We start from the raw sequence: 18,002 nt of genomic DNA on the forward strand, positions 1-18,002 counted from the left end.
TTATATTCTTGTTACACTTATTCATAACTAAAGTGGATTGTAGAAAACATTGCTTGTTTTACAGTAAATTGAAAAATACTTATTATAAAAATTTTATAAAAACCAATGCTGTTTCATGTTTGTTTATTTTATATTAGTTTGTTCTATATAAAGATTTTAAAAAATTTCAAATCTTGAATTAGTTTTAGATATTAAAATTATTATTATTGCTGATATAAGCAATCTGATAAAACATATGGTCGATAAAACATATAATGTTTTATTGACCATAATGAACCATGTAGTCAATATTGATTGATTTAGACATTTTAAACAATCTCTTATATTTATTATAATTTTTATATAGATTTTACAAGCTAAAATATATATTTAGTAAAAGATACAACAATATTTAAATGACAGTTTGAAAATTGTATTTTATATTTCAGAAAAAAGGTACTGTATTTGTCTTATTATTTTATGAATGGTGACTTTATTTTACACTTAAATATCTTGTATATGATATAGTATTTGTAGTATCTTATTTTGCTATGACATGTTCATCTGCTATTGTAATTTTCTTGAAATTGCCAAAGACTTGTATATGCATGACTTTCCTTTTATTTCATTAATGTGTCAATATATGTATTAATTAATGTTATTACCACTTCCTACTGAAACCCTTTAATAAATTTTCTAAATTTTAAAAATTGTCAATAAACTAGAAAAATTTGTATAACAACAAAGTTAATTTTCAATCAAAATTATTAATTTGAATAATAACAAACGGTGTCATTTAAAGTATTTGTAATTTTTTTTACAAGAATTTGCATTAGTCTAGTTCATTAACATCTTTTCTCAGCTTGATCGTGTAAAATGTAACTTTTTTGAATACTGAGAATTAAAATATTTTTAAAAAATATGTTTTTTAGATATAATTACTATCAACCAAATCAGACTAATATTGTCATCTTAGTAGCAATATAAAGAAAAATGCAGTGAAATATTTGATTTGATACATGTGAATTGGCGTAGTTTATTCATGTGCAAATATATCATACTATAAATCCTCTTTAGTGTCTTCAGTGTGAAGGATTATATAAAAAAAAAAAAAATATTCTTCTTTAGAATATTGAAAATATTACATTTTTGCATCTGCATTTTATGTGGATAACATCTATCTACTTGTCAACTTCACTAAATTTTTTTTCTTATTTCTACTTTCAATCAACATTTTCATAAAATACAGAATTTTAAATTTTTTCTGTTTTGAAAGTCTATTTTGAGTATTATAAAACATTCAGTTTTACAATACTCAATATTAACTTTTTTAAAACTTATTTATTTGTAATGTCACAATTATATACTTAGTTTTAATCATGTTTCATATATTTTGTAAATAATTTTGTATAGAAAATAAAAATGCTAGATTAGTAGAATTTTTTGTTGACATTGCAGTAGTATTTGCAGATTTATTTATTATATTTTTTGGAATACTTTATTATTAAAGAAAAATGCTTTTTTAAACAAATTTTTAATGTAGTTTGTGAGATAAATTAATACTGAGAACACAATTGCTATACAACTGTAAATTTAAAAAATTTAATGTAGGATACCGTATGAATACTTTAAGCTGTTTTATTATAAAAAACTTAATAGTGATTGTTATTTGCTTTCAAAACCCTGTTATATAAATCATAAACTTTTTGAAATTTAGCTTTTAAAAATCAATTTGATCAATAATTTAACAAGTTAATCTGTGAACTCATTTGATAATTATGAAATGTAAATCTACTCATGTAACAAGATAAAGTATTTCAAATTCATTTGGAAAATTTTAATTATTTCTTAGGAATGCTTACTTGTAGCTTTTGTAATTTATTTAAATTCTGTTTTGTTTGTTATGTATGTTCCTCACCAAACAGGAGAAAACCTATGTCAATAAAGGATTGATTGATTGACACAGTAATATAGTTTTATAAATCAATGTTAAGATAAAATTTATACATAATAATTCTATAGGCTAATTAATTAATTAAAGCAACTTTTAAGAAATTTAAAATGAAAATGTGTCCACAAGAAACTTGCTTTTGATATGATTAAGTCAAAGTACTGTTCAGTTTAACTTAGACTTAAAGCATGATAGTTTAATTCTGTCGTATTCTGTGCTTATGAAACGATGATGATGATATAGAAATTTTTCAGCTATATTTTGGAATATTATGGCTGGTAGTTTTTCTGTAATTATAAAATCTTCTGAATAAGTAAGCAAACAATGATTTATTAACATTTAACAGAAATTATTCTTCAATTTTGTTAATAATGCTTTGAAGCAGAATTTTATTTATCTCAACTTTTAATATTAATACAATTTCTAAAACATTAAATTTATTATTAACTGACTAAGATGATATTAACACAGGAGGCCAATTGCAATTTTGTTCATTGACTATTTATTAATAATTATAAACTTTTAGAAATTGAACGATATATAAAAGCCAAAAAATATGTGGAGGAAATAACTAAAAGCATAAGTCTACCATCTCTCACATGAAAATGTATTAAGGTTTTTAGAATTTTGTAATCTCGGCTAAGAGGGCTGAAGAGGAGTGTTACAAGCCTGAAATGTGTGTAAGCAATACGCACATGTATCAACTAAACTGAATAAACTTAGATGAAAATTGCCTAGTGTTTGAGTGTTTGTACTACGGTATTTAAGAGACAAAAATGAAGTTAAATATCATAAATTTAACAAACAAGAAAAAGTGGTTCCTGCTCATTTAAACATTATGATTATTAAATACTAGAAATTCCCCTGCCAAGCATGACAGACTACTTTCTATGAAAAAGTAGCAATTGAAGAATTGAGAAGAGTACAGATTTCAAGAAATTCAAGAAGAGTAGCTAATGTTTCTACAAAATAAGTAGCCTATACTGCCCTTGGAAGCATAGTTAACGTGTGATAATACATTTTAAATAACAAGTTCATTAAATTGTTACTTCCGACTAGATAATAGAAAGTCACATGGTCACTATAAAAAGTTTTTTGAATTGTTGTAGAAGTGACATGATGCGGCTATCTTTTTTTAAATTTTAAATTTAACAAAGTAAGTTTAAAATATGCCATTTGCCAAAATATTTTAAAATGGAACTTAAGGAAAATTTTGTTATCAAGAATGAACTAAATGAGATCATTGACATCACTGCAATGTAAGTACTATCACCAATCTGAAATCAATAAAACGTTTATTCCATAGCTAATATTTCTGCAAAATAAGTAGCCTATGCTTTCCATCAGAACACAAAACAAATATAACCAAACTTTCATCAGAATTGGACAAAAATTGGAGGAATTATAAGGAATTCACACACACAAAACACACAACGGTTTTTATATTGTTAATAAGTTTCAGCTTGAGTTTAATATAGAAGGTAATAAACACAAGAAAATGTAATCATTCATAATAATAATTTATCTTACAAATGTACTGTTATTTCATAAAGAGAACTTTTATTTAAATATTTTATAATGTAATATTGTCCTTTCTATCCTAAATTTTCATAAATATCTGATTTTAACAGTAAAATTAAACTTGTGTAACTAAATAATAGTAAATTATTGCTTTATGAACTTCCAATTGTGGCAGTTTTTATCATCAATTGAATGAAAGCAGTATTGTTTTTAAAATTTATGAACTCTTATTGTTTGATTGTTCCACAATTGTTTTAAAGATTAATGAAATTTTATTGGCAGATATATATCATTTTATTGAAAAAAATGGACAAATGTTGTGTGATTCAGGAAATGTTTAATAGAATAATGAGTCTTACAAAATTTTCAAAAACAAAATCAGTTTTGATAAATGTCCGAAAGTTTTTTATGCTTAGTTTTATTCTAGATTAAATAAGATTTTATTATAAACTTTTTTTACATGATAAAGTAAATGATTAAATTTAAACATCCATTAATCATGTTGATAAATTCCAGTTGTCAGCTCTTTGGGAAAAATTGCCTACATATGATATATATGATATTTTATAGCAAACATAAAAAATTGTTTTTATTTTTATGATTTTAAAATTGTTATATATAATAAAAGTTTATACAAAATTATTCAAAATATTACATATTTTACTTCTTAGTCAGTTTGCTTAATACATTTTTAAATAATTAAGAAAATTTGATGTATATACATTATTTTGTAGTGTTCTATTCATTAAAAAATATTTTATTTATTTAATCTGATCTCTTATTTAAAAGCATTAGGTTGAACTTTGTGCTCAAAAATTATTTTAGAGTAATTTGTACATTTAATTTTAATTTGAAAAAGCTTAAAGAAATCATTCATTGAATAATGTAATATTTATTATTGTATATAAATAATAATTAAGCATAGTTACAACTAATAAAGCTAAAGGAAACATAATACTGTACTAATTTTTGTCATTATTTGAAATTTTGTATTATAAATCTTATATATATATAATGGTTTACACAATTACTCTATGAAATAACATTGAATAGAGCAGAGTGTATTTGAATTAAACTTAAAAAGGAACTTCCAAATTGAATAGTACAGTACATGTAGAGAATTTTCAACTTCCTCTAAACCAATTAGAGAAACAAAAATTTTTATTAAAAAAGGGGGGCAGTTTATATCATGCAGTTAACTATTTCAGAATTCAATAAAATGAGAAAAGAAATTATTTGAAATTTTATCATACTTAAATATTAACAGAACAATAATTTAAATATTGTACGATTACAGGAGATTGAAAATTATTATATTGCTACTTACATGTATGTAACATTTTATTAAAAAAATAATAATGAAAAATAGTTTTCATGGTTTCATGTATTTATCTTTGTGGTTTGTGTAAGAATAATTACAAATAAGTATCATTTGGTATAATTTATCCAGTTGTTAATTCCAATTATTTAAAATTCAATTTCACTTGAAATACATAGTTTTATATTCTGATTTTGTTTATAAATAATAACAAGAATAGTGTTGTTTATTCTTAACATTAAAAATATTTACTTACTGTTAAACTATTTTTTTGATAAGGGTCCGTCTATAAATTACGTAAGGTATTTTGGGGTAGTGGAGATCAAGGATTTCTTATGATTTCTTACTCAGAGGTAGGGGGTAATAGATCTTGTCTTATGTAATATTCTTATTTTTTGATCTCGTTGAGTGGTGGAATTTTGAATTTGGCTTCAATTTGGCTATTTCTATTAAGATCGCTCGTTGAACTAAAGCCATCTAGTGTGACGTGAAAAAATAATAATGCTAGCAGACTCATGCTCTAATTTCAGAATAAGTGTATGTTGATCATAAATTGGACAATGATAAGGCAAATGTTAAATCTCTAAGTGGTGATGAGATCTTGCATTCAACACTAGGAAAATAAAGTCTTGTTATTCTATCAATTTTACTGCTCAACCATTGTTGATTCCACTTTTGCATAGCGTTGTCATGAATATAATTTTTAAGGCTGCTATGTGAGAGAGGGATGTGAGTGTAGTCCAAATCAATGTCCTTTGCAGCTGACTTAGCCTCAAAGTCGGCTTTTTCATTTCTAAATATGCCAGTATGGCCAGGAAAATATATAAAAGTTATCTTGTTTACAAGATTTTTAATATGGTGCTGGATATATGCAATTTTATTGCTATTGCAATTGGGATTTAATAGATCTTTTAGAATAGACTGTAAATGTTGATAGACAGAGTTTTGTTTGGTTGTGAAGTGGCCCACTGAACAGCTTGGTAGTCAGCATCATCTTCAGTTTGATAGATGGAGGTATGTGGGAAGTATCTATACCTTCTAACATATTTTGGGCAAAATATGTCAGTTTGGAGGAAGATACAGATACTTGAACCAACATGAAGGGAGCTTTTAGACCCATCTATGTAGCTGTTAATGTCTGCATGGTTATCCATGGAGGAAGCAGATGACACCAAATGTACCCTGTGTACATTAAATGCAATCACCACCCTGTCATGTTTAATAGGGTACTTGCAATGTAGTAGCATATGAACAGCCGTAGATAGGCGTAGAAACCGTTGTTGAGCCTTGATGTTTGTAGTTCTGATGTAGTAGTTTAGAACCTTTTCTTACAATACATAGTGCAAAAGAAGGAGCTCTTCTAGTATCAGAGGCATTAGTAGAAATAGTTCTGAGGCACTTCGAAATTCTGATGGCAAACTGTCTTTGAAGAGAAATTAATTTACTTGCTACTGAATTTTTACTAATTACATGACCCCAGCTAGAGGTCGTGTAAAGTAGCATTGGTTGTATTGCCCCATTATATAGAGTTTTACAAGCTTTATTATTTAGTCCCCAGGTGCACCTAGCTCATTTTACATGTAGTTTATTTTATTGCCCTTATCCAAGATGTAATTAATATGGCAACGGAATATGGTTTCTATTCTCTTTTTTTTATATTTTGTATGACATTTCTGTTTACATGTGCACTAGTTTGTCGATCTGTCAAAGTTTTTTGCATTCTTTTGTGAAAATTAAAATTAATCTAAAAATGAATGTTATGATGATGATGATGATGATAAAATAATAATAAAATTGTTAATAATTAAAAAATAAAGTTCTTAAAATAAATTGTTCATTTGAATTTATTAAATTTTTATATTTTTAAATTTGTTCACAAAGTCTTTTATAAATAATAGTACATATTAATTAACTAATTAATAATTATATATTTTGAACCTAACGTTTTTAGGGTTTCAGAAAAAAATTTTTTTTTGTTAAAATTTTTCTATGAAATCATGCCTAAATATTACGTAAGATGCGGAAGGGGATGGGGGATCAGAGAAAATATTACAGTTTTGTACACGGGTGGGTGGGGGTCTAGAATGGCCAAAATCACTTTTATGTAATTTATGGATGGCCCCTAAGGTTATCATTATTACAAGCTTATCATTAGACACTGCTTTTCATTTAGGCTTGTTATGTGGATGTTTTTTATTCCATCTATTTTCATTCCATCAAATTCTGCTTTTGTTGGTAAAATTTGTAGTAAATTTGTAGTTTTACTCCTCTCTTATATGGGGCTGTCCATAAATGATGCCCACACTGGGAGGGAGGGGGTTACGGCAAGTCAAAGGCAGGGGAGCAGAGGAGTTGAGTGTCAGTAGACATTCATTTATTTCATTAAATTTTATATAGTTTATGCGTTTTATTATATTTATTTCAAAATTTCTTGTATGTTTCATTTCTACTTATGGTATCTATCAATCGTAAAGTGATAAAGATTTTAATGGGAATCAAGTTTTGCTGGACATCTGAAGAAGGTAGAGGGCTACATTATCCTTAGAAAAACTGGGATGAGAGGGGGAAGAGGAATAAAAATTTAGAGAAAAATGCAGATGTAATTTACGAACAGCCCTTAGAATGCAAAAAATGGACTTAAAATACTTTCATAATCAATAATTATACAATATCATTTATTGACGAATTTTCAATTGATCAAAGCATATGGTTATTTTAAAATACTAAGTGTGAATTGTTTTATAAATAAAAAGTTCACAGTAAATTATGGGATTNTGAACTTTTCATTGAAACAGTCATTTAATCTTATGTTCTAGTTTTTTCTTTTAATTAATGTGTAAAAACACATTGATAAAAATTTACAATTCTTAGAGACCAAAAGACATTTGTGTTATTTTTTTTCATTTGTAATTATAAAAGAATAAACTTTGTTGGTGTGTTTATAATAATAATAATTCTTTTATAATGCAAACTCCCATTTTCAAATATAACTCAATTAGAAAATTCAGAAAGTATAAGAGAGAAAATATTGGAGTATTTAAGAACTTGGTAATGCCATTGTGTTTAAATCTAATTTTTAATATTTGCTAATGTATGAGTTATTTCGATGATTGATAATGCTTATTCTTGCTTTAAATCAATAGTATGCATTAATATTTCAGAAGTGTTTAAGTAAAATACCAAAACTGCTTTGAGTGAAAACAATTAAAACTCAAAGAAAAAATTTTCCTGATATTTTTGGGCTTCTAATTTGAATTTTCTGTTTGTTTTTGTTTGGTTTTCATTCATTTTCCCTGACGGATGACCCAAGACAACTGAAACTACTAGAAAAGTTTTATGTTTCAGCTATTTTGACTCTGATAGTAGTTATTTTTGTCTTGTTTTAAATCTTTTACCGAAGCTAAAAAAAATTCATCATGTTCTATCACATTTGGTGGCTTTTTATTTAATAAAACATATATTTTACAATATTTATATTAAGAAAAATATTATAAATACAATAATCAAAGGTTCTTCTTGAAATGAAATAAAACTATGCATATACTGTATACAGTCGACCCCCCCCCATTACACGGTAGATACATTCTGTTCTTTATGAAATTGATGTTCTACAAGTCCTTAAATACATGAGCCAATCACAGCCTAGCACATATGCAGTTTACGGACTATGGCTTTTTGAAACGTTTTCTTCCGTAAAATTAATCGAATCTAGACTAATTTGACTCAACATTTCCAAAATACATATAATTTTTGGGAATAATCTATATAAACTATGCTATAAACAAAAAATTGTAGGATTACTTACTGAGTGTGCACCATTCGATGACGTTGCTTAAGCTTGTTTTCGTTGTGGAGCGGCGCATCGAATGGCGCTTGTGTGTTTCCTGACAAATTATTTTTCTGCGAATACTTTGCTGAACTTTGGAGACATCATTAATATAAATATAATTTTTATGGACGTTTAATAATAAATGGTTTTTAGTAGGTCTGCTGCTCGTTTAAACTCAACGGTTTGTGCAATATCCGCTATTGGTCTAGATTCGACCAATCCTGTTGCGACACGAGTCAGAGATGATGTTTTACTGAATTATACGAGTCTCTTTTAACATGTTTATATGAATACAGTTTAAAATAAAAAACCGTTTAACTATCCAGCGTAATTCTTTAATAACATAAAAACGTTTTCAAACTCATTGAGCGTTCATCATCAGTTATTTCTCTAATTCGAAACGGGAAATTCGAAAACTTGCGCAATCGAATTTCAAATAAATGGTTACGTAAAAAATTAAAAGGTAACATGTTATAAACGAAAATGATNTTAGACACTGCTTTTCATTTAGGCTTGTTATGTGGATGTTTTTTATTCCATCTATTTTCATTCCATCAAATTCTGCTTTTGTTGGTAAAATTTGTAGTAAATTTGTAGTTTTACTCCTCTCTTATATGGGGCTGTCCATAAATGATGCCCACACTGGGAGGGAGGGGGTTACGGCAAGTCAAAGGCAGGGGAGCAGAGGAGTTGAGTGTCAGTAGACATTCATTTATTTCATTAAATTTTATATAGTTTATGCGTTTTATTATATTTATTTCAAAATTTCTTGTATGTTTCATTTCTACTTATGGTATCTATCAATCGTAAAGTGATAAAGATTTTAATGGGAATCAAGTTTTGCTGGACATCTGAAGAAGGTAGAGGGCTACATTATCCTTAGAAAAACTGGGATGAGAGGGGGAAGAGGAATAAAAATTTAGAGAAAAATGCAGATGTAATTTACGAACAGCCCTTAGAATGCAAAAAATGGACTTAAAATACTTTCATAATCAATAATTATACAATATCATTTATTGACGAATTTTCAATTGATCAAAGCATATGGTTATTTTAAAATACTAAGTGTGAATTGTTTTATAAATAAAAAGTTCACAGTAAATTATGGGATTTCTCAATTTTTTTTCCAAAAATGGACTTACACCATTTTCAGTACAGAATAAACAGTCCATATATAAAGTGTTAAGAAATATATATTGTACAAATCTAATGTGTTGTATTCATCATAAATATTTAACTGTAATAAAAATGGATTATCTCTTCTGTATTATATTCATGCTCTTCATATTATCATAAATAGAGTAATCAATATAATTATTATAAGATGGATTATTTATTTATTGATTATATACGTGTAGTTAAATTGACAATTTTATTATATTTTTATCAACTTTATTTTTGTTAAATTGATCATTTAAGGATATTGTGTGTGTGTATGTATACACACACATACATACAAATAATTCTTATAATAAGTTGCTCATAAATGTTAAATATGGTGCATTATAATTAAAAATTTTTTTATTTATTTCAGCATTCAGAAAACAGTGATTTAGAAGGAGTAAGTATAAGTTTTTTTTTTATAAATTGAGTCTATATATTTCTTAGTGTTGAAAATTTAAAGAGCAATTGTATTCAGAGATTATTATTTTGTTTATCATTTCTATATAACCAAAATATATGAAATTACTGTTGAAAAATAAATAAGAAAAAAATATCATATTTTGTTTCTTTTAATGGAAAGATTTCTTGATCACATGTTGGTTGTTAATCTGTTAATTTTCTCTAATTAAAATTGAGGATATAAATATTTTTCATATTTTTACTCTTTCTTTAAAAAATTTAATTGGTTGTTTTTTATGGTTAATATAGCATGGCTTATTTTCTTTATTGGATATCAGCATGTATCATTTGTATAAAGAATAAATAAGTAAATAAATTATTATTACTATTAATTAATATTGAATTTAATGGATTTAAAAACTTTTTATTTGTAGTCATTTAAATCATCAAAACGTGCTAGTAGTGCTCCTCCACCAAGACGTAGTCTACCTCCTTTAGCTAAATCTTCACTAAGTGCTTCTAGTAAGTGTAATTAAATTTTATGTAGAATCAATTGTTTTTAGATGTTTGAATTATTATTATTATTATTTTTATTAATTACTTTTTAAAATTTTAGCTGCAGCTGGTGCTGCTGATGAAGAAATGTTTATAAGGTGTTTTGAAGATGTGCCAAGAATACAAGTATGTGTTACTCATAATGACTTATAAGTTATTAATTTTTCAAAATATAACAAAAGGAGAAGTCATATTCTATAATATTTGAAAATTATTGGTTTATTTAAAGTATAGAAAGTTCTTAAAGATTTATAATGTCTGATTTTGGAAAGTTGGTTATAACATTTTTATTTTATTGTATGGAAAATCATAAAATCTTATAATCAGACTTTAGTTTAAACACTTTATAATCAGTTTTTATAACTGTTTATAATCAGACTTAATAACAATGATTAATCAGTGTAAACAACAAAATTTAGATGACAGTTATTTTTCTTTTTTAGTGAGCAGTTTAGTGGATTTATATTGAAGTTGTAGCTTGATGTTTTTTCATGTATTTTCTCTTAATTGTAAACAAAATAAGTTCTTTTCACTCACATTGTTATAAGGGATTGATTACAATATTAGTTCTATCTGTTTTTTCATCGATTATTATACTTCTTATTGAACTTTTCATTGAAACAGTCATTTAATCTTATGTTCTAGTTTTTTCTTTTAATTAATGTGTAAAAACACATTGATAAAAATTTACAATTCTTAGAGACCAAAAGACATTTGTGTTATTTTTTTTCATTTGTAATTATAAAAGAATAAACTTTGTTGGTGTGTTTATAATAATAATAATTCTTTTATAATGCAAACTCCCATTTTCAAATATAACTCAATTAGAAAATTCTGAAAGTATAAGAGAGAAAATATTGGAGTATTTAAGAACTTGGTAATGCCATTGTGTTTAAATCTAATTTTTAATATTTGCTAATGTATGAGTTATTTCGATGATTGATAATGCTTATTCTTGCTTTAAATCAATAGTATGCATTAATATTTCAGAAGTGTTTAAGTAAAATACCAAAACTGCTTTGAGTGAAAACAATTAAAACTCAAAGAAAAAATTTTCCTGATATTTTTGGGCTTCTAATTTGAATTTTCTGTTTGTTTTTGTTTGGTTTTCATTCATTTTCCCTGACGGATGACCCAAGACAACTGAAAGTACTAGAAAAGTTTTATGTTTCAGCTATTTTGACTCTGATAGTAGTTATTTTTGTCTTGTTTTAAATCTTTTATCAAAGCTAAAAAAAATTCATCATGTTCTATCACATTTGGTGTCTTTTTATTTAATAAAACATATATATATATATATATTTTGCATTTTACAATATTTATATTAAGAAAAATGTTATAAATACAATAATCAAAGATTCTTCTTGAAATGAAATAAAACTATTCATATACTGTATACAGTCGACCCCCCCATAACACGGTAGATACATTCTGTTCTTTATGAAATTGATGTTCTACAAGTCCTTAAATACATGAGCCAATCACAGCCCAGCACATGTGCAGTTTACGGACTATGGCTTTTTGAAAGGTTTTCTTCCATAAAATTAATCGAATCTAGACTAATTTGACTCAACATTTCCAAAATACATATACAGTAGATCCCCCTATAAGACGGTAGATACGTTCCGTTCTTTATGAATCAATTTTGTAGGAATCATAGTTTACGGACTACGGCTGTTTGAAAGGTTTTCTTTCATAAAATTAATCGATTCTAGACTAATTCGACTCAACATTTCCAAAATACGTATATTTTTTTGAAAATAATCCGTATAAACTACGTTATAAACAAAAAATTGTAGGATTGCTTACCGAGTGTGTACCGTTCGACTACGCCCGTTGCTAAAGCTTGGTTTCGTCGCGGAACAGCGCATCAAACCGCGGCCGCGATTTCTGATATTATTTTTCTGCGAAAACTTCGTTGACCTTTGGAGACATCCTTAATATAAATAATTTTTATGGCCGTTAAATAAGAAATGTTTCTTTCACAAGAAATGTATAAAATTACAGTACTGGACAGACGATAGGTCGCCTAACTCGCCGTAGCGTGACGCTAGACGGCGAAAAATATATATTTAATTATAATAAAGTTACAATAAATTAAGTTAATATATAATTATATATACAGTACCTAATTTATATATAATTAATATATAATTATATGTACAGTACCTAATTTATATATAATTATATGAACAGACGATACTAAACTCAATTTATCCGCCTAAACGTCCGTAGCGTGGCGCTACGGACGGCGGGAAAGTAGTTCGGCTGCCCGATGACGTTTTACGTATTATAGGAGTTATTTTTATTGTTGTTTACGGATACTGCCACAATTTTTATAGGAATCATAACTATAGGAAACGGTTTTATAGGGGGATCTACTGTAATTTTTTGGGAATAATCTATATAAACTATGTTATAAACAAAAAATTGTAAGATTACTTACTGAGCATGCACCATTCGATGACGCCATTGCTTAAGCTTGTTTTCGTTGTGGAGCGGCGCATCGAATGGCACGCGTGTGCTTCCTGACAAATTATTTTTCTACGAATACTTTGCTGAACTTTGGAGACATCATTAATATAAATTTAATTTTTATGGACGTTTAATAATAAATGGTTTTTAATAGGTCCGCTGCTCTTTAAACTCAACAGTTTGTGCAATATCCACTATTGTTCTGGATTCGACCAATCCTGTTGCGACACGAGTTGGTGATGACATTTTACTGAATTATACGAGTCTCTTTTAGCGTGTTTATATGAATACAGCCACAATTTTTTCATCGTGGTATAGGAATCTGAACTATATGAACTCGTTTTATAGGGGGAGCTACTGTATATAATGCTGAAATGGTATTTAACATTATTATATTAAAAATGTTAAATACTATTCCAGTATGTTTTAACAACAAGAGAATATTTGACTACGTATTTATAAAAACTGTACAGCTATATAATCCTATTTGATAAAATATATTTTAACTTAACAAATAATTTGACACCTAAACACTAATTCCAGCAATAAAATGAACAAATAAACTTTAATGCTCGAACATTTTAAAGTTTATTTGTTCATTTTATTGCTGGAATTAGCCTTTAGGCATCAAATTGTTTGTTTAGTACAGTAGACCCCCCTATAATGCTTAGATACATTCCACTTTATAAGAATTTTATGTTGTAGGAATCCTTAAATACATGAGCCAATCACAGCCCAACACGTGTGAAGTTTACGGACTAAGGCTGTTTGTAAGGCTTTCTTCTATAAAATTAACCGATTCTAGAATAATTCGACTCATCATTTCCAAAACACGTATAATTTTTTGGGAATAATCTGTATAAACTATGCTATAAACAAAAAATTGTAGGATTACTTACCAAGTGTGCACTGTTCGACTACGCCGTTGCTTACGCTTGTTTTCGTCATGGAGCAGCGCACCAAACGGTGGGCGCATTTTCTGATAAGTTATTTTTCTGCGAAAACTTCGTTGAACTTTGGAGACATCATTAATATAAATAATTTTTATGGCCGTTGAATAAGAAATGTTTCTTTCACAAGAATTAATATATAATTATATGTACAGTACCTAATTTATATATAATACTGTACAGACGATAGCAAACTCAATTTACCCGCATAAACTTTCCGTAGTGTGGTGCTGGACGGCGGAAAGTAGTTCGGCTGCTCATCCACTATTGGTCCAGATTCGACCAATCTTGTCGCGACACAAGTCGGCGACGATGTTTTAGTGTCCCTTTATACAAATACTGCTGCATTTTTTTCGCTACGTTATAGGAATTTCTGTTATAGGAACCCACGTTATAAGGGGATCGACTGTATATTGTTTCAGTTTATATGTACCAGTATTTTATATTTTAACTTTATATGTAATTTGAAACGTGTATTCAGAGTTAAAATGCACTTAATAGAGAGTATATTATCCTTCATAGTTTGTGGCTTTAGAATCTTAACCAAGCTAATATATGGATCTTAGTGTTTTGGATAGATTATAATTTAATTTATATAATAATTAAACAAATTAGCTTTAAGAGTTTATCTAAATTATTAATTATATTTATGTTTTTATAGTTATATTCTGCAAAAGAAGTTGAACATGAAATTTCAAAAATAAGAGACACATTAGGTGATCCTAGTAATCATTGGGAAAAAAGATTAGATGCTGTGAGTATACATATCTTTATGTAAAGCTTTATTTGTATTTTGAGAAATACAAATTAACAATATGATTATTTTAGTTTTAAAATATTTTATTTACATTAAATAAAATGTTTTAAATAATTATTGTAAATTGAAAAAAATTATAAGAATTTAATAAAAATATCCATTTATGCTAAGATAATNTGGGATTACATCGATAAACTATTTGTAAGTTCTTATTTTTGGAAACCCTCTTGACAATCGGTTTAAGGAGGGGTATATAATCGAGGACCACTTTTTCTTTTTGGTGGTTTTGCTTTTGCCTACTTGCCAGATTATTATCCTTCTTAATGAGAGCCTCTATTCTTTTCCTCCCGTAGCCATGCTGTATGGCAGTTCTTCGTATATATTGTAATTCCTTAACTGTATCGCAAACGTTTGTGCAATGCGTGTGCGCTCTTCTTATCCAAGATCGAAATACCGCCATTTTAATATGCTCTGGATCTGCCGAATTCTTAGGGATAATGATGGGGATAGATGTCGGTTTACGATAAATGTTGGTTTGGACTTCCCCTTTTTCGCATGTTATAGTCAGATCCAAGAAATTAACGCTACTACTGTCTTGTTGCTCCAATTCCAAAGTTAAACCATATGGGTTACTGTTTATCAGATCCATAAAAATGCTTGATATTGCAATTATCCTTCCACAAGATAAATACATCATTGACATATCTTGCATATACCAATATATCTTGTTGTAATGAAGGGAGGATATTGTTCTCTAGATTAAGGAGTACCAACTCGCAGAGGACCAACGACATGGGGCTACCCATCGGTACTCCCCGCCCCTGTAGATATGTTTTATTTTTGAATTCAAAAAAGGAAGTGTGACAGATCAAATCCGCTAATTCTAAAATCTGTGTGTGGTATTTGATAGCATTATTAACATTAGTGAATAAAAAATCTCTTAGGGCACAAAAGCATGGAGGCAGTTTGATTGATGGGTATAACGCCTTATAGTCCAAAACTGTCATCCATTCCTCATTCATGAGCGCAACATTTTCTAATTTCAGGATCAAGTCCACCGAGATTTTTATCGAAAAAGGTGAAATCTGCATCTTTCTTTGTATGAATTTAACAAGTTGTTTTTCTATTCTGAAGGTTGGAGCATTACATTTTTCTACCACAGGGCATAACTGGGAACCAGGTTTATGGATTTTTCTGAAGGCAAAAATTCTTGGTGTCCTGGGAGCTTGTAAAGTAGCAGCTCTCATATCCAGATAATCGGCTAACGGAGTTAAGGTAAATTTTCTCACTCTTTGTTGTAAGGTTTCCAGGTAGTTACTTGGGGCAGGAAGAAATTTGGTGCTATCGATGTACTCATGCAGCTTTTCTCTATATGAGCTCCGTTTTATGAGTACAACACCTTTTGATTTATCCGCCTTTATGAGAACAATGTCGTTTTTTTGGAGCCATTCTTTCGTTTGTTTAATGTGCCTTTGGAATAGTAAAGCTGTTTTGTTAGAATACCTCTCCTTTTCGGCATATAATCTTGTTTTCCATCTGCAGTAATCCTGCTCAGTCAAGCTCATATTCTTTATGAGTATCTCAAAGTTCGGTATGAGGCTTTCTGGACGCAACGGTGGTGTCAGTGCAAAGGAAGGGCCGTATTCCAAGGCGTTTATCAAGCATTGGGGAGGAACGATGTTATACCAAGTTGTTAAAAATGCTTCTTTTTTCACTCGTGGTTTAATATTCTGGCATCTAAACAGCCATTTTGGCTTTTTAATGTATGTCCGTTTCAATCTCTTTTCCAAAGAATGTTCTAAAGCGATTAGTCTACTGTTAACCTCTTCCAGAATAGCTTGGTCTTCTTCATATAGATCATTTTCTAATTTTATGATACCACGCAGTATTCCATAAAAACATCGTCTTGCAATTCTAATGGCCTTGTTGAGGCACAAAAACTTCAACTTAGGTAACAAACTGCGACATTCTTTAATAACATAATGTTTTCAAACGCATTGAGCATTTGAAAACATTTTTATGTTATTAAAGAATTTTGCTGGATATTTAAATGGTTTTTTATTTTTAGGTCACTTTGATGGCATGTCTTTTGGTCTGAAGGGAGATACAGCTAAATAGATGGCGGTCAGAGTTGCCTGTCTGGCTGCAAATGGCACAAAGAGGGGTACTTTTATTGGTAAATCTGTGCAGGTAGTTTGAGAACTTTCCATGGTCTGTAAGGAACTGTGTGAGGTGATAGTCAGGAGTCACCCATTTGTATTTGTCGTGGTAGTCGATGATGTTAGGGATGTACTTGTAGGTGGTTTCGTTGTGCTGTTGAGACCAGGATGATTGCCAGCGATTTAAGACATCCTTGTACATAATTTTTCTCACTCTGTTGTAACTGATTTTGTTGTAGATGATGGTAAGGGAGTCGTCAACAGCCGCAGCCTTTGCCAGCTGATCAGCCCGCTCATTTCCCTCAGTGTCCTGGTGCCCATGGGTCCAAGTAATATGGTATGAGTTGCTGGAATGAAGGATTAAGTGCCGGATGGATGTGGCTATTGGATGGAGTTAGTTTGATGGCATGGGGGAGTCAGTAATGATGTGAATGCTGTTTTTGGTGTACCTTTGCTCAGTCTAGTTAATGGCCATATTTATGGCTAGCATTTCAGATTGGAAGGCAGTATAGGTGTTATGAAGTCTGTTCTGTTGTGAGTAGATTTCCGTGTTGTTGCAGTGGGCAATAAAAGCACAGCCTATTGAGTTGTTGTGGCCAGAACCATCCGTATAGATGACAAGGTCAGGATTGAGGGGCGGGCTGTTACCAATAAAGTTATTGATATGGGGAGGTATGGCCTGGGTGTAAGGACTCAGATGTTCATAATTACAGGCCTGGATGTTGCAAGTTGGAGTGGAGATGTCATTCCCATTCTTGAGGTTCCAGATATTTCGTTCCATCCTCATGATTTCAGTGATGGAGGGTTTGCGAGAGATCATCTGCAAACTGCTGTTTGGAGCAGTACGATATGCTCTTGTTATTAAAAGGAGTGCTTTTCGTTGGGAGGAGATCAACTTTCTATGTAGATGTACCTTCTGAGCGGCGTCTCCCCAGCAAAGACAGC

At 29.0% G+C, this 18,002-nt stretch overlaps 1 protein-coding gene across 1 annotated transcript in view; it reads left to right on the forward strand.

The window, feature by feature from the left end:
- LOC111618249 (CLIP-associating protein 1-like) overlaps window positions 1-18,002 on the forward strand; it is a 184,925-nt gene that overhangs the window by 111,724 nt on the left and 55,199 nt on the right. Inside the window, exons 12-15 of the mRNA XM_023359738.1 lie at window positions 10,133-10,159; window positions 10,596-10,683; window positions 10,778-10,842; window positions 14,803-14,895. Of these exons, the coding sequence (XP_023215506.1) occupies window positions 10,133-10,159; window positions 10,596-10,683; window positions 10,778-10,842; window positions 14,803-14,895 (273 nt within the window). The remainder of the gene's footprint in view (window positions 1-10,132; window positions 10,160-10,595; window positions 10,684-10,777; window positions 10,843-14,802; window positions 14,896-18,002) is intronic.

This window comes from Centruroides sculpturatus, unplaced genomic scaffold (assembly GCF_000671375.1).
Source record: "Centruroides sculpturatus isolate CEXI.00-Female unplaced genomic scaffold, Cexi_2.0 scaffold69, whole genome shotgun sequence".
In the NCBI taxonomy this organism is placed as follows: domain Eukaryota; kingdom Metazoa; phylum Arthropoda; class Arachnida; order Scorpiones; family Buthidae; genus Centruroides; species Centruroides sculpturatus.